General features: G+C 34.1%; 2 protein-coding genes across 3 annotated transcripts; one reads left to right on the top strand and one right to left on the bottom strand.

The window, feature by feature from the left end:
- Window positions 1-476: 476 nt before the first annotated feature.
- Window positions 477-8,094, top strand: LOC136220786 (putative threonine aspartase). 2 transcript variants are annotated; one of them, XM_066008596.1, is made up of 11 exons: window positions 477-680; window positions 779-838; window positions 1,493-1,613; window positions 1,712-1,796; window positions 2,776-2,857; window positions 3,011-3,143; window positions 3,867-4,033; window positions 4,289-4,447; window positions 4,547-4,660; window positions 6,006-6,110; window positions 7,787-8,094. In XM_066008596.1, the coding sequence occupies exons 1-11, from the start codon at window positions 537-539 to the stop codon at window positions 7,877-7,879; spliced, it is 1,263 nt and encodes a 420-aa protein (XP_065864668.1). In that variant the 5' UTR covers window positions 477-536; the 3' UTR covers window positions 7,880-8,094. The 2 variants fall into 2 exon arrangements, with proteins under 2 accessions (XP_065864668.1, XP_065864667.1); XM_066008595.1 differs by having other exon boundaries at window positions 485-680; window positions 4,284-4,447; window positions 4,540-4,660.
- A 1,361-nt stretch (window positions 8,095-9,455) lies between these two features.
- Window positions 9,456-15,786, bottom strand: LOC136220785 (pentatricopeptide repeat-containing protein At2g34400). Its single transcript, XM_066008594.1, has 3 exons — window positions 14,894-15,786; window positions 11,322-12,330; window positions 9,456-10,605 (listed from the first exon to the last, which is right to left on the bottom strand). Exons 1-2 carry the CDS (start codon window positions 15,772-15,774, stop codon window positions 11,391-11,393), a joined length of 1,821 nt encoding a protein of 606 aa, XP_065864666.1. The 5' UTR covers window positions 15,775-15,786; the 3' UTR covers window positions 9,456-10,605; window positions 11,322-11,390.
- Between the last annotated feature and the right edge of the window lie 9,060 nt (window positions 15,787-24,846).

Here is a 24,846-nt window from a genome sequence, read left to right as displayed (position 1 = left end):
TCAAACTGATAGTTAAGGCTCAATCATAGATTTTATATTAATTTATGACACTATTAATGGGGTTTGAAAAAAACATAAAAATACCGAATCGCACCGAATTACACATATTCTATGTTATTTTATGTATATAATATACATATATTTTTAAATTTACAAGTTTAATTTTGTTTATTGTTATTGAGATAATGAGCTAATATGATATGAATATATTTTAAAAAGTATTTCAAAAAAAAATCTTTGTTGATGTAAATTTAACAATGAAATATATTGATTTTTATTTATTATTTTTATTTTTTAATTAAATTCGGGTTGTTCGGTTTAAAATCAAACCGAATCGAATATTTCAGTTTGGTTATATTTCTGTTTTATATGTTATTCGGTTTGGTGTCAATTGTCAACTATTTTGGTAATTTCATATTCGGATTTTCTGTCCGGTTCGGTTTAGTTGACGCGCATGCAGCACGGACCAAAATCACCGATACTTGCCATACCATATCTCAAACCAAGCATTTGCCTTTCGTGTATATTTAACAAAAATGGCTTGCGAGGCAGAGGATCCAAATCCTAGGTTCTTCATCGCCGTTCATGTCGGCGCCGGGTATCACGCCCCTTCCAGTGAGAAAGCCCTAAGGTCCGCCATGAAACGAGCTTGTCTTGCTGCTGCCTCTGTTCTTCGCAAGGTAATCTTCTTCTCATTTCACAGTCGCTTTGATAATACTTTTCCCATTATCATTCTCCTCTTATATTGATATTGTCTGTATTTTTAAAATTGATTTAGGGTTCTAGTGGATGTCTATCATGTCTTGATGCTGTTACTGCCGCCATTCAAGTGTTAGAGGTATATTTCATTGTCAAATTTACACATACATTTTACGGATTTCAAGTTGAATAAATTGGGGGAAAAAAAGAAAACAGAGTTCGTTGAGAATTATATTTTATGCCAGTCTAGTAACTACATTACAAGAAATTGGGCTGTTCCAATGGGTTCTAGCATGTGATCGAAGCTGCGGTAGCTCAATTTCACCCTGCCTTGAGTGATTGATGGAGCCACCAGAAGGTTTTACATGTTATCTTCCTGTGTTATTTCAGGAATGGCCCTGAATATATGTTTGAGACAAATGTTAGAATAGTCTTGTGTGCCTAAGGAGTGTTAGAATAGTCTTGCAGTCTAACATTAGTAAAATTGAAACTTACTATTTGACTCATAATTCCTTCCTTGTATCTTTCGATTTAAAGAACTTATCTATATTTCTTTCTTATATAATTCTTGTCTTTTGAATCGGGATTGAGATTGGACTTTCTTCTTATTGCTCGGGTAGTGCACCGGGCCACCCTTTTTTATGCTCCTATATTTTTAATATTTACTTCCCCCATGGTTCTGTTTCCTATGTTTTTTAGAAATTAGGTTTCCCATTGTCCATTTCCATTTCCGTGCAACATAAGTGCCTATAAGAGAAAAGGATGAGTTCATGCCATATTTTGTTTATTACAGGATGACCCCTCCACAAATGCAGGCAGAGGCTCCAATTTGACAGAAGATGGAAATGTGGAATGTGATTCTAGCATTATGGAGGGCGACACTGGAGTATTTGGAGCGGTTGGAGCAGTTCCAGGTACTTGAGTTCACTAATCTTGTTGTTTGAAATTCTTAGATTAAGCTTCATACTTTCCATGAGATCACTGAGTATATATTTCACTAGTCATAGATCAGGTGTACCAAATGCCATTCAGATTGCTACCTTATTGGCCAAGCAGCAGATGATGTGTTCTTCTCAGTTGGGTCGAGTATCTCCAATGTAATATTATCTTGCTTCTCTCTATTACATATTATGTTCTTGCTTCAAACAATGCTATATGAAATGTTTCTTCTCCTTGTGCATGTTTTTGAAGATTAAGTTTTCCTTTTTGTTTTCTCATAATCAGATGCATCACTAGAATTTCTCTTTTAATCTGAGTTTAAGTGATGTATATTTTTCCAACCAGGAGATATAGACTTAGGCTTTGCGTTTTGCTAAAAACAAAGACCTCAAAATTAAAACGAGCGTGGACGACCTCAAAATTGAAAAATTCAAAGACTTTATTATATTCTAAGGGTCCGCTTGGATGAAGGTTTCACAAGGTTCTTTAAAGGGAGGTTAATTAAAGGGAGGGGAAGGGACGGGAAGGGAAGGGAGGGAAAGGAAGGGGAGGTTAGAGAACCTCCAGATCCCACCAATTTGGTGGGACTGAAATTGAAGGTTTTTGAACCTCCATTTAACCTCATTTAACCTTCATTTAAACTTAAACTCCTTCCCAAGCAAGGTTAAGCAAGGTTAGAAAAATAACCTCCATTTAAACTCCTTCCCAAACAAGGTTAGAAAAATAACCTCCCTTTAATTAACCTCCACTAACCCCAATCCAAGCAGACCCTAAGCAGCTTTAATTCTTCAACTTTTTAATTTTTTAAGGTCATTTAGATGTTGTTTGGTGAGGAGACAGAATGTTCTGAAAATAATGATTTTGGAAAATAAAAAATTTGTTTTCATAGTAAATGTGATACTAAACAACTTTAACTCTTGAAATTTTCCATTTTGAGGCGGCCAGTTTTATAGTATCAAACTAAAAGATCCTAGTTTTTTTAGCAAAACGAAAACCTTAGTCTCCGTTTAGACAAAAATAATAATTCCAGACAAAAAGTGAAAACACACGGTTTTTTTTTTTACTTTACCCCATTTTTTGGAATAAAATTCTATCTTCATTTTGATTTTCTCATTGAGCACTATACCTGGTCCCTAGGTTTTTGGTAGGTGAAGGAGCTCGTATATGGGCAAAATCAAAAGGCATTGATTGTCCAGAATCTATAGAAGAAGCAAATAAGGTTTTAGTTAATTTTCTTTATTAATTCTAGCAAAAACGTTGTTTTTGTTAATTTATGCTAATTATCGGTTTAAAAGGTCCTTGGATTATAAACTTCCATTCAAGTCATTCTTTTCATCTTTTGGGATGATTCAACATTTTAATTTTGAAATAGTGGCTAGTGACAGAAAGGGCAAAAGCACAGTGGGAAAGGTTCAAATTGATGCTTGTGAATGACACTGTTGAGACTGAGACACATCCTAAGGAGAGAATCAATTTTAAATCTGAAAATGCTGTATATTTATCAGGTATTCCTTTTTTATTTTTGCATATTACTTTCATTTGGATAGTGCCATAGTTGTAAAGGCGCGCCTCACTCAAGGCTCAAGGTCAAGGTAGTGAGCCTTGATTGCAGAAAGCGAGGCCCTGTTTAAAAGACTCTCGACTTGTGCTTCTTGGAGCCTGAATCAAGGTGCCTCTCTGTTTTCACTAGTTTTTTTTTTTTTTTTCTGTTTTGCGTAACACAAATGTTTGACTAATCTCAACTACTTATCTAATTTAAATACGATTAATCTTAACTCTTGATCTAAATAAGAATATCAAGAGAGATAACTAAATATAGAAAGACTAGAGAGGGATTAAGAGCAGTCACATAAAGAGGAGTCTCCTCCAATCAAACTCAAACATAAACTGCGACGGACACACCAAAGAATGTCCAGTGACAATGAATGGTTATTAGTTTAGTAGCATTAGTTAGGTGTTTAGATTAAGATGTTAAGTATAGTGTGGACTTAACTTTGTGTTTTTGACATTTATAAAGTATGAACTTAACTTGGTGTTTTTGACATTTATGATTTTGTATTATGTTTTTGTTTTGTTTGTATGGTCATAAGTGCGTGATTTTGGTTTATGCTTTAACTAGTACAAGAGTATAATTTTAATTTCTTTTTTTGCGCCTCGTGTTCCTCAGGCGCATGCCTTGCGCGTTTAACAACTATGGTTTTACAATTAAAATCACATTTATATTTTAGAATCAGAAGCGCAATCTGGAAATCTTGCAAAAAACAGTATTGATAGTCAGTCATCTATGCGAAATGCATTAGAAGAAGATCGTATCATGGACACTGTTGGTGTTATTTGTGTTGATAATGAAGGGCACATAGCTTCTGGTGCCTCAAGTGGTGGTATTGCAATGAAGGTAAATTGTGATTGCTAGTTGTTGTTATAGATAGTCTGCTACAAGTTAGTCATAGACTATGTGCACGGAAACGGATACCGGGAAACTTTGTTTTTAAAAAAATATAGCTAGGAAACGGTATTTGAAATGGAAGAGAAACTGAAATGGAAAATGCTAATGAAGAAGAGTTTCCGTGCAACAAGGTCATTGACAAACTATAAGATGTTTTCCTTTTTCCTTATGAAATGTAATACTAATTTTTTTTTATCAGGTCAGCGGCCGTGTGGGTTTGGCAGCAACTTATGGTTCAGGTTGTTGGGCATCTTCAAAGGGTCCGTTTGGGGCTCCATTCATTGTCGGTTGTTGTGTTTCAGGTGTAGGCGAATATCTAATGAAAGGATTCGCAGCTCGAGAGTGCTGTGTTTCGTCATCAATGTATGATTGGGTTTCCATTGATCCTTTATTCTAATTTCTAGTTCTGTTCAGTTTCTCAAATATTTGCGATAATGAGTTGTTGTTTATCTTAGTTCCCAGGCTGGTCCTGCCTCAGCTAGCATGAAAGTTTTACATTCAATAATTATCAACAATCAAAATATTTGTGATAGAAGTGCAGGAGTTCTACTTGTGCAAGCGGAAGCTCCTGTGATGGTTTGCTCATAACTAAATCTGTGGTTTTGAATTTCCTTTTTGACAATTGTTTATGGATTAAGCTTTATTTGGCCTCTGTGCTATCCAAAATGTTGGCATTTGGCACTTGTGGTATGATTTGGTAATGTTTGGCCCCTGTAATATTTTAATTCGTGGCATTTGACCCATGTGGTATGATTTGGTAACATTTGCCCATGTGGTATTCTAATTTGTGGTATTTGGCCCTCCGATAGATGGAAAGGTAATGGATTCGTCAGGGGCCACATGGGCCAAATTTCACAAATTAGGATACCATAAAGGTCAAATGTTACCAAATCATACCACAGGATCAAATGCCACAAATTAAGATACTGCATAAGCTAAATGTTACCAAATCATACCAAAATATTGCTGATAGAAAAGCAGGAGTTTTTTACTTGTGCAAGCCGACATACCTGTCATGGTTTTGAATTTCCTTTTTGACAATTGTTTATGAATTAAGCCTTATTTGGTCCACGTGCTGTCCAACTAAAATGTTGGCATTTGCCACACGTGTGGTAACATTTGGCCATATGTTATCTTAATTTGTGGCATTTGACACGTGTTATGTTTTGATAACATTTGGCCTCTGTGGTTTCCTAATTTGTGGTATTTGGCCCTCGAATATAGTGGCAATTATCGGGTTCGTGTCGTGTCAAAATGAGTCAACACTACCCCTACCCAAAAACTTTCGTGTCATACTCGTGTTAACTTAATCGGGTCAATGTCGATTTCATGTCGTGTTTTCAGGTCACGTGTAATTTTACGTGTACTTATATTAATGGCGACTTTTAAAAATATAAGAAGATATTGTACTATTTTAATATTTTATGTCATTTTTTTTGTTAATATGTTAATGCTAACCATTTAAAAATCTGCTAATATCATGTTGGGGTCATGTAATGTGTTTATAATAATGTAGGAGGTTCGGGTCTTTATTACCATTACTAGTAAATGTGACATGTAAAAACATAAGAAAATATAACAATAATTTTAAGTATTGTGTCATTTTCGGGTTAGCATATCTACCCTAACCCAATTCAAAAATTTGCATGTCGTGTGTACTTTTGCCACCTCTAGTCGGATAGATGGAAAGGTGACGGAGGGGCTACATGGGCCAAATGTCACAAATTGAGATGACACAGGGGCCAAATGTTATCAAATCATACCACACGGGTCAAATGCCGTAGATTAAAATACCACATAGACCAAATGTTACCAAATCATATCACGGGTGCCAAATGCTGATATTTTGGATAACACGGCACTGGGGCGAAATAAGGCTTCAATCCATTGTTTATTGACATTTGACATGCTTTTACATTAGGTGCAAGGGAATCCACCAAGACTAAAAGCTGTAGAGATAGCAGCAGCATACACTTCATTGTCTTTTGGAATAGGATATTTTGGAAGCTCCATGGACCGACCTAAGGTATCATAATCTGCTTTTAGCCTTGTCGATTCCGTCATTTATTTCGTCGATGATCGGTTCGCAATAGGAGGGTCGAATAAATAAAGTCCCGTGTCGATTGTATCCATAGTTATTAATGGCGCGCACAAGGCTCCAGGCCTAGCGCCTCACCACCCTCCATGGCAGGTGCAGTCACCTTGGCGTGCGCCTTTGTGCTCCAAGGAAGAGAGATCAGAGGCACGCCTCGGCGGTGGCATATGTACGTATTTAGGGTTTTCTAAAGTGTTTTGTTGTAGGTTTATGTTCACCCTTGGATTAGACACATCTAAGGATCTAAAATAAATAAATAAAAAAACAAAGAAAGTAAACAAAAGATACGCGTTTGAATTGGAAGAGTCAGAACCGCACAACTGTCAACTGTCAACACATTGATGTAAAGAGAGAAAAAAAGCATACGTGAATAAGCGGACAGGGGACGATTGAGTCCACAATATCGATACTGCGTACTATCACTACTAAGTTCGTACTATGTTTATGCAACCCGAATTGTGTTCGCCTACGAATACAATCATTATGCTAATGCAAACGTACAAACAGTAACATACACTTGAACAAATATTAACAACTGTGTAATGCATGTTTACAAACAAAATATTGTCATGATTCAGTATTTATAACATTTTGATTTAAAAGGTATAATTTCTTATAGTTTAAATATTATCATTTATGGTTTTATAAATTTTATTTTTGTTAATGTGCCTTGTGTCGTTTTGGCGCGCGCCATGGCTCCAAGACCCTTTGCGCCTTCATCATATATTGATATATTGAAACAAGACGTATTTTTTTTTAGGAATAAGGTTTATTTGCCCAATGTGTTATTATTTGGTAACACAAATGTCCTTTAAAATATTCTCATATAATTAATGAGTTGTTCGCTAGTGAAGTTAATGAATAGAACTAATGAGTGTTCGTGAGTAAAGCTTATGAACAAGATGTTGAACTTGAATTTAAACTGAATTTTATGATGCAATTTGATTCACGAAATGAAGATTTCGATTCATGAGTTGAATCTCGATTTGACAATTATGATTCCCATATATTCGTGAGATGGGGGAGTATGTACTTTTAGTTGATGGGTTGAAGTTGGGAGAGGAGATAGTGGAAGTAAAGAATGAAAAAGTTGAATAAAAAGAATGACAAATTTGAAGCATGTAGAGATCGGTAGAGTTCACCTGGTCAATGACTTACCAAGTGAATTTAGTTATGTACTGTTAAATTTAAGTTTATTAAATTTAAGCTTTACAATGATTTTAAACTCCATTATAGGATTTTAATAAGTCTCATTGATCAGGTGAAACTTACTGTGTAGAGTTTGTTATTACAAAGTTATAGGCTAAAAGAGCTCAAATCAAAAATATATGGGTCAATTTGAAAAATTTAGCCACACACGAGAGCCAAATTATGTCTTCTGCCATGTTTAAATAAGGCTATCAATTTCTAAAACAAGAAAATGATTTATGAAGACAGTCCGCTTGACACAACTCATTCGACATGGTTATCATTTGTGGGTAATTTATATCATATATGATCATGTAGAATATATAGATTTACACAACACGTTTATGATTTGATAATTCATTTCGACACCCCTATGTTTAAAGTATAAAATAGTCTCAAGTGTTTTCAATGTCATTCAGGTGTCCATTCTACGGAGCACGAAACTTCAAGCAGAAACGGGGGTTGACCATTTTGAAGCACGAATCGATCTTTCTTCCAACAATTCTTTGTGACTAGAATTTTGTCTTGAACAATGTATTAAGATATGTTGGTTCAAAACTAGTAGTTATTGTTGTAATTGTTAGATAATTGATAATTTAGGTGTCTGATTTAGTTTTTCGAAATAGATGTTACGTTCACTCCTTACCGTAAGGAATATAGTGTTTGGTTAAGTTACATCTTTTAACTTATTGGAGCTTTTTATAAATAATTGTTTGTATTTTTTAAATTTTGTTATAATTATCTTTTTTATTTTCACAATGTTATTCCTATTTGTATAAGGATAATGTTTTGATTTGTTCAATAAATTTTTATTTTTATTTTTTATGTTGTTATTTAGGTTGTTTTTGTTAATTTGTGTATTATATTTTTGTTTTTATGATTAATTTTAAAGGTCTATATCAAACATTTTACTATAAAATGAGTTCATCACAATTTTATCCAACCCTAGTAATTTATGAACCAATAACAAATAGTTGACCAAATTGTGTTTGGTAAATTTATAAATAAAAAAAAAATAATTGATAAAAAAATAATCTATATAATTAGGTAATTGAAAATAATACAAATTAAAAAAGATGCATAAGTAGCTTCAAAAAAAATGCATAAATAATAATTTTACAAATGTCTATATCATTATTTTTGATAAATAATTTATCAATCCTTATATTTTTACCTAACAGTGTTGAGTTCTCGTATTTTAATAATACATTGTTTCTTTTAATTTTTGTTTTATTCAACAGTTTAGTTTCTAAACTGCTGAATAAAATAAAATTAAACACTAAATAACTAGTTAGGGCCTAAAAGTTAAAACTAAACAATGTATAAACAATTTATCCTATTATTTTTCAAAATTAACATAGATATATAAATAACTTCTGAGGCAATAAACAGGAAATAAAAATAAGCTACAATAAACGGGAAATAAAAAATAAGTAGCTGAGAAGCTACTTATTTTTATTATTTTATTTATTTTTTAATAATATCGGGTTTTCAGTGCGTGCTCTTGGAATGCCAATCTAGTTGGAATTCCAGGATCATTGCTACTATATCGTTCCAACTTCTAACAAAAAAAAAGTAACTGAGAAGCTAAAAGAAGCAAAAAAAAAAAAACACTAATAATTGTAAGAAACAGTGAATTAATTAGCAAAGAAAATCAACGATAATTTTATGAAAATCTAAATAAATTAAAAAAGCGTTTTTTGATTTTTTTTAAGTTAGAGCTTTTTTGTGAAGGGCAGCGATTTCACTCCAAAACAGCAACTACCACTGGTGACGCATCCAGAGGATTTAGAGGAAACTGGAGCACCCACTGGTTTCTAAAAAACGTTAAAAGTTCTAGCAAAGCTTTGAACGAAAGTTAATTTTTTTTATGTAAAAACGTTAAAAAAAAGCATCAATTTAGCACTTATAAATCATGATGAACACAATCATCTCTGTAAATTAAGATCCATCATTAACTACTACAGTTTTAAAAGCTAAATAAATGAAAAAAACTTTTAAAAATGGTAAATAATTTATTAATCTCCACTTTTTTACCCTTTTAAAAACTATAAATGTTCGGAGTTAATCTTAATTGTTTTTCTTGAATTTATCATTTTTCTATAAACATGTTTATACAATAAGAAAAGTCTGAGTACAACATGTTATGTCTAATACATGATTCATAAAGTAAGCAAAAAAAGTACAAAACTAACGTAAACAACAAATATATTTCTCGTAACTCCATAATCCAATCTTCTATCATTTAAACCCGTTCGAATCTTCGGATAATCATTTCTTTTGCAACCACGTATGCGATCTACTGTTTCTATTATTGCTAAATCAGAAAAATGTTACAAATAAAAAGATAATAAACAACCGAAACAGTTTAAACGGTTTAAGGGATCCGGTAAAATATATGAAATCTAACTAAAATAAACTTAACGAACAAAGAAAAGAAAAAAAAATTAGTAAAACAGAACCGTGGGAGGAGAAGAGAAGAATACCCGGAAGAGAAGACGAGCTTCTCTTTTCACTTCCTGAATCAGTAATTGATACAATAGGTTCGGCTCCATAAAGTGGAAGCAGAATTTTGAGCCGGTAGAGACACTACCCGGTATCAAAACATTATTGACGATGACATACTAAACGTTCGGAGTTAATTTCAATCATTTTTCTTGAATTTATCATATTCTAACATGGGATGTAATCCCTTTTCAAAACATAAATAAACTTAAAAGACTGTATATCTCCGGGAATAAGCAAACAGATTCGTAAGCCCGCTTCTTATCTCAACAATGAAATGACATCTCAGCCGAGTCCCATTAATTGATCATAACGTAGCGATAGTCCATGAGGGCGATAGGGCATGACTGAACGAATTAGCTCGACTAAGCTGTCGAAGTGCCATGAGGACGATAGGGGCATGACTGAACGAATCAGCTCGACTAAGCTGTCGAAGTGGTCGAAGTCTTCGCTGTATTCGTGTCTGATGGGGACACGGGACAGCTCTCCATCCCTCAGCGGCGGAAGGACCAGATGCAAGTGCAAAATGAACGAGATACACGAATAATTGCACTATGCACGGAAGTTCGAATGGAATAACAGCAATGGGAGCATACCTGGAAGCAGCAGCGGAATCTGCTTTGACATATTCGCGGCTATGCTTGACGTTGCGCCTGAAAATCGAAGCTGATTGCTTAACATCTCTCCTCAGTAGAAGCACGATATGATATTGGTCAAACCCGTTCCAAAACCCCTAAATGACAGAATCAAATATCAAGTTAACAAAGAATGAGCAGGCAATCGTGTTCATTTCTCAAGTGGCTTGCTATTTACCGCTCCCATATTGACGTTTTTGCCCTTTTCATATTTTTCTTTCAAAAACTGTTAATTGGTTCTCTCTTCCAATCAAAACTGAAATTATGAAAATAATTGATGCGTGACAACCCGAGAACCTCGGAAATGGATGATTACGAGTCGAAAACATAAAAATTTACGTTTTTTATCAAAGAAATTATGAAAAAATGCATGGCAATAGGCTAATCAAAACTGAAATTATGAAAATAATTGATGCGTCACATCCCGAGAACCCCGAAAATGGATTATTACGAGTCGGAAAAATTGGACGAGATACATTTTTCGTGAAAATATACATTATTGAATGGTTTCTCTCTTCCGATAAAAACTAAAATTCTGAAAACAATTGATCAGTTACAAAAAAAAAAAAAAAAAATTGGACAATTTTGCATTTTGGGGTCAAATTTTTTTTTTACCCTAGCAACGGCCAGGCGGAAATTCTGTCCGCCTAGGGTAAAATCAAAAAATTCTCTCAAAAAACATAAAATTTCAGTTTTGAAAAAAAAAAATTATGAAAAGGGCAAAATTGTCCAATAGGGGACGGTAAATAGTACTACCCTTTCTTAATCATTCAATCAGACAACAAAGTAATAGGTATAGGCACAATTTACCAACCTGAAATTGCAGCAGCAGCACGGAGCGCAGTTTTAAACATTCAAAGGCGGCTTCGCACCGTTTTCATCTCTATGTCGAGTCAACCTTCACAACATAACCTTCTCTTTTCATTTCGTCAATCAGTAACCGATACATTTGTGTCGTAAAATGATGTAAAACATCACCAGCAAGAAATTCACGAACTTCGGAACCAATCTCAATCCAACTACAGCCCGGGACCTTGGCGACTCCTTGTTTCTTCATCATCACTCTCATCTTAGCAGAGTCATCCCACCTTCTCAAGTTTGCATATATCTTAGATTGGATAATATAATTACCAGAATTCGTCGGCTCCATCGCTAAAAGTAGTTTAATTACCCTTTCGCTAACATCTAAATTCCGTCGCTTTTGACATGCACCAAGCAATGAACCAAGTGCTACTTCATCTGGTTTCCCCGGCATTCTTTCAATGACATCCCAAGCTTCGTGCAAATGTCCCGCACGTCCCAAAAGATCAACCATACAAGTATAATGCTCAAGTTTCGGCACCAATCCAAACGACGACTTCATTGAATAAAACAATCTACGTCCCTCATCAACCAAACCGGCGTGCACACACGCAGAAAGTACTGCTATAAATGTGATATCATTTGGCTTACAAGTATCATCATTTAGCAAACTTCTGAACAATGATATAGCTTCGTGAGGTCTCCCGTTTAAAGCAAATGCAGAAATCATGGCGTTCCAGGAGACATCGTTCTTATTAGGCATGTTTTCAAAGACTCTTATTGCATTTTCTAAGCTCCCACATTTTGCATACATATCAACCAATGCACTTCCGACGTATACGTCGTGATGTAGGCGTCTTCTCGACGCGTACGTCTCGATTGATTTCCCCAAATCAAGGGCTCCGGTTGCTGCACATGCTGATAAAACTACTACCAGGGTGATTTCATTAGGAATTATATTATCCTCTTTCATGAGATTAAACAATGTAATTGCCTCATTTGACTCTCCATTCTGAGAATATCTGCAATGTAAGTAACAAAACAATAAAAGATTAAAGAATCCAAAAAATATGGTTAAATATGAATTAAGGCATTTGGTATTTGATGGGAACTGGGATAAGGATAGAAGACGGGGATAAGATAAAAATAAGATAGTTGTGAATTATTATTCTATATTTGTTTTGTGGGATAGGGATAAAATGATATATTTTACTCACTGTTCAAAACGAAGGCTGCCTAGGCCCTGCTTAGGCGCTCGAAATCGAGAATCTGCCTCTCTCGACATTTTGGTGGTTCCTACGCGATTTTTAGCCGCCTAGGCACCGCGCCGCCTAAGCAACAATGTACAAAAGTATTTTTTATTATGAATTTATTTTTTTTTTATTATAATTCATTTTTGAGTTGTTTCAATGATATTGTTGTTGAAAGGTTGATGTTTGCTAATTTGTAAAGATATATATTATAAATATAAGTGTTTTTCTATATTAAATAATTTTATATTATTATTTTTAGATAGTATAATACATAAGATGTCGGTGGCGGAGATGCGTATGTTGAGATGGATGTGTGGTCACACGAGAAAGGACCGGGTGCGTAATGAAATAATTAGGACAAAAGTAGGGGTTACATCTATTGAGAATAAAATGAGAGAAAACCGACTAAGGTGGTTTGGCCATGTGAGACGTAGAACGCTTGATGCGCCGGTTAGGAGAACCGAAGAGTGGCAAAGGGATGTAGTGGTGAGGGGTAGGGGAAGACCTAAGCAAACTTGGAGGAGGGTGATCGAGAGTGATATGAGTTTATTGGGAATTGAGGAAAATATGGTAGTGGATAGGACGGAGTGGAGGGAGCGAATCTGTGTCGCTGACACGACTTGATTTTCACGGTTTTATATGATGGTTCATGTTAGCCGACCCCGAATCATTTCGGGACTAAGGCTTTGTTGTTGTTGTTGTTGTTGTAGTATAATACATATTTTAATTGAATTTATATAAATTAACAAATAAAAAATACAAAAATACAAATTCGATTAATCTCCACCTAATCCTCGAGAGCCCTGTCCACCCGACTAGTGCCTAGCGTTTTTTACAACCTTGATTTTACTATAGTACCCCTACTTAAACTACAACATTGATTTTGAGGGATAAAATGGATTTTTCCATCTCGTTAAAATTGTAGGAGCTTATCCCACCCCGTATAGCACGCCCTTCTAGGTATAAGATTTGAGGGATAAGAAGTTTATCCCTTCCTTATCTCATTGCTCTTTCCCTAAAACAAACATGGGATAATTGACCTTTGGATTTTTTATCCCTATCTCACCCTATTTATCCCTCGTACCAAACGACCTCAAGGGTCAAAATGGCCCCTGAAGTTGGTAGACAGTGTTAGTTTAGCCCAAATCGAATCAACTCGTTCTCGAAGTTGGCAAAACTTAACAAATTAGTTCAAATATGACAAACTTGTAGGTATTAAAATTAATTGATTTTGAGCTAATTTGTCATTTTTTTACTAACTTCAGGGTTGAGTTGATACCTAAACTTCGAGTTAGACTAAACTAGCCCGGCCTGCCAACTCCAATGACCATTTTGACCCTTAATTCGTTTAAATACATTATCGAACGAACTAGCCAAATTATTAGGTAATTTACACCTATCGGCCATGAACTTTGCACTTGCTTTTATTATAGCTTCTAAACTTTAAAATCGAACATTATGGCTCCTGTACTTTGTACTTTACTAACATAATGGACTCTTTCACCGTTGATCAAGATGGCTAATCTAATAACATCTAACTCTCCATTTTAGATCTGATGGTAATGATATTCTAAGCATCTTTAATTCTTGAATTTTTTGGTTTTGAAGTCGTTTAGGTGTTGTTTGGATTAGGAGGGAGAGAGAGTGATCATTTAGAGAGAGAAAAGTCTGAAAATAGTAATTTGGAAAATCTAAATGAGTGTTTCCATGGAAAATGTGGTTCTAAATAACTTTAATTCTTAGACTTTTCCATGTTGAGATCATCAACCGTCATTTTGATTTGATCAATGGTAAAATGGGTCATTATGCTAGCAAAGTGAAAGTTGAGGAACCATAACTTCGGTTTTGAAGTTATGAATACATAATGAAAGTAAGTGCAAAGTTCAAAAGCCAAATTATTTCATAACTTTGTATGCACACGAAAACGGACATTTTCAAACCAAAACGGACACGGATATGAACAAAGACACGTAGGAATGCTATTAAAGATGAGTGTAGGTGCAACATAAATTGTGGAAAAAATAGGGTTGTAATCGAACCCAGCCAAGCCGAATTTTTTCCAGCTCATGCTCGCTTCATCAGAAAATTGACGAGCTCGAGCTCGAGCCCGAGCTCAACATCTTGTTCGTGAGCAGCTCACTAGCTTGTTCACGAACCTAAAACCAAGCATGCTCACAAACCCTCGATCCGAGTTTCGCCGTGCTCAAGCTCGACCTGAACACGGTTAAAATTTTATCGAGCCGAACACCAAGCTGTTCATGAGTCAGCTCATTTACAGCCCTACGAAAAACATAATTACATATATATGGAGAGGGAGAGAGAGCAAAATTACCCAGTGATCATGGCATTCCAAGTAATAAGATCCTTCCTTGCCATAGCATCAAAAACTCTCCTTGCCGCCATCAAATCACCACACTTACCATACATACCAATCAAAGCAGAACCTATATATGTACTCACCTCCAACTTCTTCTTCTTCACAAACTCCTCCACCCAAATCCCTAAATTCAAATCTCCCAAATCTCCACAAGCTCCAAGAACACTCACCAATGTCATCTCATCACATTCAAACCCTAACTCCCTCATCTCCATAAACAACTTCACTGCCTCTTGTGCATAACCAATTTTCAAATACCCAGAAATCATTGAATTCCACGACACCACATCTCTCTCACGAATTTCATCAAACACCTTGCGTGCATATGTCGATTCACCGCATTTACAGTACATTGTAATCAGAGAATGATTCACATGACTATCATTATCCAAACCAATCTTAAACACCATAGAATGAGCACTTCGCCCATGATTCAGCGCTAAAATGTTGGCACAAGAAATGAAAAGGAAAGGGAAAGTGTAATTGTTTGGGATGAGACCTGAAAATTTCATCCGGTAATAGAATTGGATAGCGAGAGAGTAGTTTTTCCATGTTGTAGTTAGTCCTCGGATCATTATATTGAATGCGTATTCATTGGGAGTGGGGATTTGGGTGAAGAACAGTGTGGCGTACGTGAAATCTTTGAGATTAATAATTTTAGGGAGAAGAAAATTGGGTTTTTGAATTGAGTTTATGAGCATTTGAGTATGAATTTGTTGAATTGACTTTGTAGAGGAACATTGTTTTAAGAGATTGAGAAGTTTTTCAGCAAGTTGAAGGAAATTGAAATCTGTAAAGGGAAGATTATGTGAAATTTGGGGATTCAATTTATACATTTTTATGAAGAACAGAGGACTACAATGACTTGAACGAAAACATAATGAGAAAGTGTTGTTATAAGATGGTGAAATTACATGAATGGTACCTAAATTTTAAATTAGTTCACATTTTGGTACTTGTATTATATTTTGTCACTTTTTTTTATACGTTTTTCCATCAAATAGGTTAATATCTATGATTTTGGAAGTATTTGGGGTTATTGATTCTAAATAAGCAAGTTGATGGGTTATTTGTTCTAAATAAGCAACTTGATGGGTTATTTTTTCAAAATAAGCAAGTTGAGGGGTTATTTGCAATATTTTAAAGTTAATGAGTAAGTTGCAGTTTTTAAACAATTTGAAGGAGTAGGGGATGTATTAGGCAGACTATTTAATATATACCGTAATGATTTCTGTGATGGTTCAAAATTGAATTAGGACAAAAGATCTGAAACTTTTTAACCGAATTATTTTCGATAAAGATTTAATGGATGATTTTTATTTAGAATAGGGACTCAATTGATAATTTTTGCTTAATTCAACAACTTTATTCATGATTTTGATAATTTAAGGTTTTAATTGATTTGAAACCTCTTGTGATTTGTCCGATTTATAAAAACAGTACTCACGGTTTAAAAGTTCATAAATAGGAGTTTATACTTTATGAATTTTACAGTTAAAGGACCTGCAAGTCAATTTTTCGACTAAATAATACTTATAATTTAGTTAATTTATAAAATTAGACCATATATTTTGAGTAATTTACAAACTCAATTATTTTAATTGTTACAGATCCTTCTATTTCATGACAACAATTTTTTTTTTACGAAATGACTAAATTTATAAATTGCACAAAGCACATTAACTCTTATTTGCAAACTTTTAAATCACGAGACTATATTTGAAAATCGATCAAACCATGAGGCTTATTGTTGTAATTTCCCCCGACTCAAAAGCAAAATTAAATAGAGCAGAAATCTTTGAATTCCTCGACACCATTTCTCTCTCACGAATTTTATCAAACACCTTGCATACATTGTAATCAGAGAATGATTCACATGACTATCATTATCCCAACCAAACCATAGAATGCGCACTCTGTCCATGATTCAGCGCTGAAATGTTGGCACAGGAAATGAAAAGGAAAGGGAAAGTGTAATTGTTTGGGATGAGACCTGAAAATTTAATCCGGTAATAGAATTGAATAGCGAGAGAGTAGTTTTTTCATGTTGTAGTTAGTCATCGGATCATTATATTGAATGCGTATTCATTGGGGTTGGGGATTTGGGTGAAGAACAGTGTGGAATAAGTGTAGTCTTTGAGGTTAATGATTTTGGGGAGAAGAAAATTGGGTTTTTGAATTGAGATTACGAGCGTTTGAGTGTGAATTTGTTGAATAGACTTTGCAGAGGAGCTTTGTTTCAAGAGATTGAGAAGTTTTTCAAGAAGAGCAAGATTTTGTGAAATTAGGGAATTCAATTTATACATTTTTTTCTACGAAGAACAGACAACTAGAATGACTTGAACAGACAGTGTTATTATAAAGCTTGCAAAAATACTCATAATATTGAACATTAGAACTTGTCCATGGGCCGGGTCTGGCGGACTTTTATGTAAAGGTGCTCGTCCCAAACCCAGTCCAGTCCAGTATTAATTTAAGCGGGCTGGGTTCGGGTCTAAAAATCAAATCCCAAGCCCAACCCATATAAGCCCACCTAAAAAAATATACATAATTTCCAATTATAAAAAATCAAATTTATACTTAAAATAAATATTTAATTATAAATATATAAATTTTTTAATTAATATTAATAAGGCGGGTCGGGCTGGGCCGACCCGTGATATTTTTATATGTCCCAAGCCCGCCCAAAAAATAGGCGGGCTTTGGCGGGCCTGGACCGGGCTGGGTCTAAGAGTAAATTTCATTGTCCAAGCCCGGCCCAAGGAACACGGACCTGGGCGGGCCGGGCGGGTACCCGGGCCCGTGGCTAGGAAGTAATTTTATCTGCACCGTTTAAAATCGTACAATTTTACCTTTAATATTAACAGCCAATGATAATTTTATTTCTAATATTGTCAAAATGGATTAGTTTCCGACATCATTATAAAACACACCTATTTTTCTATACTACTTACCTATCAATTGATTTAAAAAATTCACATTTTTTTTTTGTGTTCTAATAATAGAATTAGAAATTAATAGTTTTAAATTCGTCAAAATATTTAGATTTTTTTGGTCTACTCATACAAAATAACGTATAATTGTTTTCAAAAAAAAATTCCACGTCTATTAGTATGATTGTTAGTAGTTACTAATGAGTAATAAAAATGACTGTACATGTGAAGTGTAGAGATCATAATTCATGATTAAGAAGACAATTTTGATAATTAGTTCTCAAATTATGAGTAAATTTGATTTTTATTGTGAACGTTAGGGGTAAAATTGTACTATTTTAGACATTAGAAGTAAAATTGTTCTTGACTGTCAACGTTGGATGTATTTTTATATCTTATCCTTATAGCGGTATGGTAAAAAAAAAATACCCCATATTAATATCCGAGAACAATTTTGCTTATTAGTAGTGTTTGAATTAAGGGTAAAAAGTCCATGAAATTGATATACATAGTCAGTTTAACCCAAATTAAAGTTTAGGTATTAAATTAGTTCTCAAGTTAGTAAAAATTGACAAATTAGTCCAAATTCAATCAATTTTCATATATAAAAGAATATCAAATTTGGGCCAATTTGTTAAATTTTGACAATTTCATGATTAAATTAATACTTAAATCTTGATTTGACCTAAATTAACTGTGACTACAAACTATTTTGACCCTTAATTCCTAATTATTTGGCAATGTTATGAAAACCGGATCAGACCGGCCGGTTCGACCGGTTCAACTGCGAACCGGTCAGGTTTTCGGTCCGGTTGATACTGGTTTTTAATATGTTCAACAAACTGGATTGAACCGCTTGAACCAGTCAGGTCAACCCTGAACCGATCCGGTTGAACGGTTTGGTCCGGTTATATTCACACATGTTTAACTTAAAAAAAAATAAATATGTTGAAAGTGGGATTCAAAACTAGGTCCTTAGGAACCACTATGTACAGCTTACCACTAAGCTAGCTCTCAACTTAGAATTAAAAACAACACTATATACTTATATATTATACTGATACAAAATTTAAAATTTTATTTAGCATTTATTTTTTATATATTTTGATAAATATTATTAAGAACTTAATTAATCTTTACAATATAAACAAAGTTAATTTAGTATTTAAATTTTAAACATACATAAAATAAAATTTTAAACTCTTAGTAAATTTTATAATTTAAATGAAATTAATATATATATATATATATATATATATATTTTATGATGTCATCTGGTTCAACCAATCCGAGTCAACTGGTTGAACCAATTGACCCTTGACCCAGTTGTTAATCCAGTTCGATATCTGGTCCGATTTTTAAAACATTGTTATTTGGGATGATGCCTGGAAATTTCATCTGGTAATAGAATTGGATAGCGAGAGAGTAGTTTTTCCATGTGGTAGTTAGGGCCTGTTTGGTTCAGCTGTTAGCTAATAGTTGTTGCGGTTGATGTTAGCTGTTTGCAGTTGCAGTAAGCTGTTAGCTGTTTGTTATTAGCTGTTTAATTACTAGTGTTTGGTAAAATTATATTGAACTGTTGCTGTTCGGATTTAAAATGTCTAATATGGACATATTTTAAATTAATCAACAAAAAAAATTATAAAAGGAAAAACGTGAAAAAATGCCATAACATTTACAACTAAGAGCAATTTTACTCTTAAAGTCTAAAATGGTGCAATTTTACCCATCACGTTAGCGGCTAAGGGCAAGTTTAGTCAATTTCAGATATTATTATAAAACACATATATTTTATTTATTATTCAACATCAATTGCACATATTAGTTAGTTCTAAAAAAGAGATTTCATATTTTTTTTTGTGATTTAATAATAAAATTAAAAATTAATATTTATAAATTCGTTGAAATATTTGAAATTTTTTGTCTAACTCGTACAAAAGACTATATATATATATATATATATATATATTAAATTCACGTCTAATCATATGTTTGTGATCTGTACTAACGATGATAAAATGATGCACATGTGAAGTGTAGATGACAATATTCATGACCAATAATACAGTTTGATGAATTATTTCTCAAATTGACCCAACTTGTCAATGCTAGGGTTAAAATTGCTTTTGGCTGCCTACGTTAAGGGTATAATTACACCATTTTAGAAGTTAATGGTAAAATTGTTCCTAGCTGTAAGTGTTAGGAGTATTTTTGCACCTTATCCTATCATAAAATAAAAAAAAAATGTGTTACAAAAATTAATAAAAATAATCTGTATAAAAAATTTATTGAACGCAATAAAACCTTATTGTTCCAGTAATTATGTTGTAGAAATATAAATAATGTTAAAGAAGAAACATATTTTGTGGAAATAAGAATGATAATTTTACCAATAATAAATAACTACAAACAGCTGTTTATGAAAAGCTCCAAATAGGAGTTTTTCGTGAAACGCTCCAAAACGCTGAGAAGACGCTAAACACTGCGGTTATATAAACCTAACCAAACGCTATATTTTCTGCGGTTTGGTGTGAAACGCTCCTCCGAAAAGCTGAAACAAACACCCACTTAGTCCTCGGATCATTATATTGAATGCGTATTGATTGGGAGTGAGGATTTGGGTGAAGAACTGTGGAATAAGGCTCTGTTCTTTATTACTGAAAAAAACTGAACTGAACTGAACTGAACTGAATGCTACTGAACTGAACTGAACTGAACTGAACTGAACTGAATGATACTGAATACTGAACTGAACTGAATTTAACTGAATGCTACTGAACTTAACTGAATGATACCGAACTTAACCGAATTTAATCGAACGTAACAATAATGATGATATTAGACTTTAAAATAATTTAATGATAATATTGGACATTAATAAGCTTATAATAATAATAATAATAATAATAATAATATTTCTACCAAAAAAAAAATATCAATAATAAATAAACATATTATTAAAGATTAAACTAAATTAAATATCAAATAAAATCTAGGCTCGATAAAATCCTATGACATTAAATAAAAATGAGTCTAATTTAAATTAAAAATATAAATTACATACAAACACAAATTTATATATAATTTAAAGCCTATGAAATTAAATACAAATTTTTATATGAATACACACTCTTAACTTTTTATTACAATTAAGTATTAAGGTACAAAAATACCTTTAACGTTTTGGGTCCGGGGTTATTTTACTCCTAACGTCTAAATATGAATTTTCATATGAATACAAAATCTTGACTCAATTTATCAATGTTAAGGGTAAAATTGCTATTGGCTTCTAATATTAGGGATAAAATTGCACTATTTGAGATATTAAGGTAGTTGAGCCAGTTAATTTTTTAGAGCATTGTAATGTAAACGTATTAATATAATATTTATTTACTTTTCGCAAAATTTGTAAATAAGTTGCACCAAATAATTATAATTATAATAAATAATGATAATATATATAATGACAAAGCATAAATTATATATAAATATAATTATAATGAAAATAGATAAATTAATATATAATAAATTATAATAATTATAATAAATTGCTGAAATTATAAATAAATAATGATAATAATAATAAATTATATATAAATAATAATAATATATAATAATTATAATAAATAATGATAAATTGTTGAATACTGAAACTGAATACTGAACTGAACTGAACTGATTACTACTGAACTGAACTGAACTGAACTGAACTGATTGTTACTGAAATTAAGTAATAAAGAACAGGGCCTAAGTGAAGTATTTGAGGTTAATGATTTTGGAGAGGATGAAGTTGGGTTTTTGAATTGAGTTTATGAGCATTTGAGTATGGATTTGTTGAATAGATTTTGTAGAGGAGCATTGTTTCAAGAGATTGAGAAGTTTTTCAGAGAGTTGAAAGAAATTGATATCTGTAAAGGGAAGATTATTATGTGAAATTTGGGGATTCAATTTGTACATTTTTATGAAGAATAGACGACTACAATGACTTGAATCGGAAACATACAGAAAAAGTGTTGCTATTAAGAGGGGGAAAATTACATCAATGGTATTTAAATTTTAAATTAGCTCATATTTTGATACTTAGATTATATTTTGTCGCCGGAAATTTTTTGATACTTTTCGCCCCTCAAATAGGATAATATCTATGATTTTTGGAGTTTTTTTAGCCGTTTTATTAATATATCAGCACATATTTTGAATATCTTTTTTATTTCTGTTGTAATGTTATGTTGAATGTTTTTTTTTTTGGATTTATAGGTTATTTGAAGGATTATTCCTCCCAAATAAGCAATTTAAGGAGTTATTTGTTCTAAATAAGCAATTTGAGGGGTATTTGTTCAAAATAATCAACTTGAAAGGGTTAGTCGTAATATTTTGAAGTTCAGGGGTCAGTTGTAGTTTTTGGATAATTGAGGGAATTGAGGATGTATTAGACCGACTATTTAATATGGACGGTAATGATCTCTGTGTTGGCTCAAAATGGATTTGGGAAAACGTCTGAAACTGTTGTGCCGAATTATTTTCGATAAGGACTCATTTGATGATTTTCTCTTAGGATGGAGACTCAATTGATGATTGTTTCTTAATTTAGGGACTTGATATTAATTTTAATTGTTTAAGGTTTTAATAAACTTTGAAAACTTTGTGATTTATCTATTTGTAAAGACAATACTCGTGGTTTAAAAGTTTACAAACATAAATATGTACTTTAAACTAGTTCACATTTTCGGTAATGTAGGGTTAATTAAAACCGATTAGAGGTGGCAATGGGAGGGGGATTATCTGAAAACCGCGGGTATCCGAACCGTCGGGAACGGGGAATAAACGTAGAAAGGGGGATGGAGACGAGGGACAATTTTTCTCCGAAACCTAAATGGAGATCGGGATGAGGATTGATATATCGCCCCTGTGGGGATCCCGTCCCGTTACGTGAGAATTTTTTTTTTTTAAATTGCCCATCTCATTAGTGTTAGGGCAGTTGCTTTGGTTTTGGTAATGGCGTAAACCACAGGATTGCGTTTGTAAAAAATAATACATTAAGTACCCATCTACAAATCGGCAAAACTACAATGCATCTATATATAATTAACTTTTTTCTTAACTATAACTTGGTAAGATTTATGGATTCACCACCCTGTACTGAGGTATCTATATATAATATAAAACAGTAACGATTGAGCTTTTTTTAGTAGAAGGGGAAGAGCTAACCAGCTCCAGTAGAACAAGAAAGGAGGAAAAGGAAACAAGAGAAGAGAAAGGGAGAGGCCAAAGTTAACAATTAAACTAACCGAGGTCGGCTCGCTCCCATCTGGTCTTCAAGAAGGATATCCCGGAGGCCTGCAGGCTGTCTATCACACTCGTGATGACCCAAAGGAAAAGCGGTGGTTTGATTTAGACTGATCCTTAATGAGTTGGACCACCAAGAGCGAGTCTAGTTCCACAATTACCTTCTTCAAACCTCTCTGCCAAGCCATGACCAGCCCATAGTAAAGGCCCCACAGTTTTGCCAAATCTGAATTACAGTACCCGAGGTTACAAACAAAACCACCAATCTAGAGACCATTCTCATCCCGCATCAGACCCCTGAAGCTGTTCTCCCTGGATTCCCTTTACTTGCCCCATCACAATTCATCTTGATCCACCCTTCATCCGGAGGAACCCAAGCAACCATGATCTCTCTCTGCCCTCTCATATTAGGTTCAAAAGCCGCCCCACTCGCCATATACTCCTTCGCTTGGCTGATCACAAATTCGGTTTTGCGCCTAACATCTAGATTGCTATTCCCAAAGATTAACTCATTCCTCCAGCGCCATATCCACCAACACGTTGTAGCAAACAGAGTCGGCCACTCCGTGTTTCTCCAGCAAGCCCGTATCTGAAGATTTTTGTCCATCCAATCACTAAGATTACCAGCATAAAACCGATTCCTCCACCCTCGCGGGATATAAAAGTCCCAAATCACCCGAGCCTTAGGGTAGTCCCTCAACACATGAATAATCGTCTCCACATCCCGGCACGAGGGGCAGCTCGCATCCGCGCTCAGATGTCTTCGGGCCCTTGTTGCGTTCGTTAAAATTGCCTGGTGCTGAACCATCCAGAAAAAGCCCCGAACTCTTTCAGTAACCCTCAGACCCTAAATTACTGACCAACTCTTATCCGGCCTACCATTGGTGATCGTCGCCTGATTATTCATCCCAATGTAGGCTGATTTAACCGAAAATTTGCCCGAGTCAGAATTCTTCTAGTACCAACCATCGCCATCCTCATCATTATCAAATAGGACAATAGATGCGAGTTGCATCAAGCTCTCTTCGGGAAGATAATTTTTAAGAACCATCCAGTTCCATCCCCCCGAGTCAAGCCAATAATCACACATGCGCCATCCCATTTCTATTTGAGGAACAGTACTAATAGATTTCTCTATCAATTTCCCATCATCTAGCCATGTGTCAGTCCAAAATAAGATATCAGTGCATGTGCGGACTAACCTGTGTAGACCTTGCGTTAAAACTCATGTCCCTGCAATAATGGCCCTCCAAATACTCCTTGCATTCTTTCTGTTTTTGAACATTTTGAAGTCCCTGCCTCCACTTGAATAAATGCTTTTCAGAACCCGAACCCAAAGTATATCTGGTTCTGTAAGCATCCTCTAGTTCAGCTTGGCGATCAGTGCAGTATTAAAATCTCGAGTACGGCGAATCCCTAGCCCCCCATTCTATCGTGAAAGGCAAACTTTATCCCATTTAACCAAACTCAGTTTCCTACTTCCATCGCGGCTGCCCCATAAAAAACGTCTGCTGATCACGTCCAGAGTTGAACAAGTACTTTGAGGTAACAGAGTTGTCTGCATAGTGTAGGTAGGAAGAGCGGTCAACACGGACTTAATCAAAGTAATGCGCCCTGCAAAAGACATACTTTTTTCTTTCCAACCTGCTAATCTCTCTTTCACCCTCTCAATCACATGTCTGTATGTAT

Source organism: Euphorbia lathyris, chromosome 2 (assembly GCF_963576675.1).
Source record: "Euphorbia lathyris chromosome 2, ddEupLath1.1, whole genome shotgun sequence".
Lineage (NCBI taxonomy): Eukaryota > Viridiplantae > Streptophyta > Magnoliopsida > Malpighiales > Euphorbiaceae > Euphorbia > Euphorbia lathyris.
The sequence above is the reverse complement of the archived record's forward strand: the minus strand, read 5'-3'. Positions and strand labels throughout refer to the sequence as shown.

Excerpts from the sequence above, each read along its gene's own strand:
- LOC136220785 (XM_066008594.1), bottom strand. The coding sequence starts at position 15,774 with ATGTATAAATTGAATCCCCAAATTTCACATAATCTTCCCTTTACAGAT. Across the intron at positions 12,331-14,893 it reads TGGAATGCCATGATCACTGG|ATATTCTCAGAATGGAGAGT; the intron begins GTAATTTTGCTC and ends CTTACATTGCAG.
- LOC136220786 (XM_066008595.1), top strand. The coding sequence starts at position 537 with ATGGCTTGCGAGGCAGAGGATCCAAATCCTAGGTTCTTCATCGCCGTT. Across the intron at positions 681-778 it reads CTGCCTCTGTTCTTCGCAAG|GGTTCTAGTGGATGTCTATC; the intron begins GTAATCTTCTTC and ends AAATTGATTTAG. Across the intron at positions 4,448-4,539 it reads TGCTGTGTTTCGTCATCAAT|TTCCCAGGCTGGTCCTGCCT; the intron begins GTATGATTGGGT and ends TGTTTATCTTAG.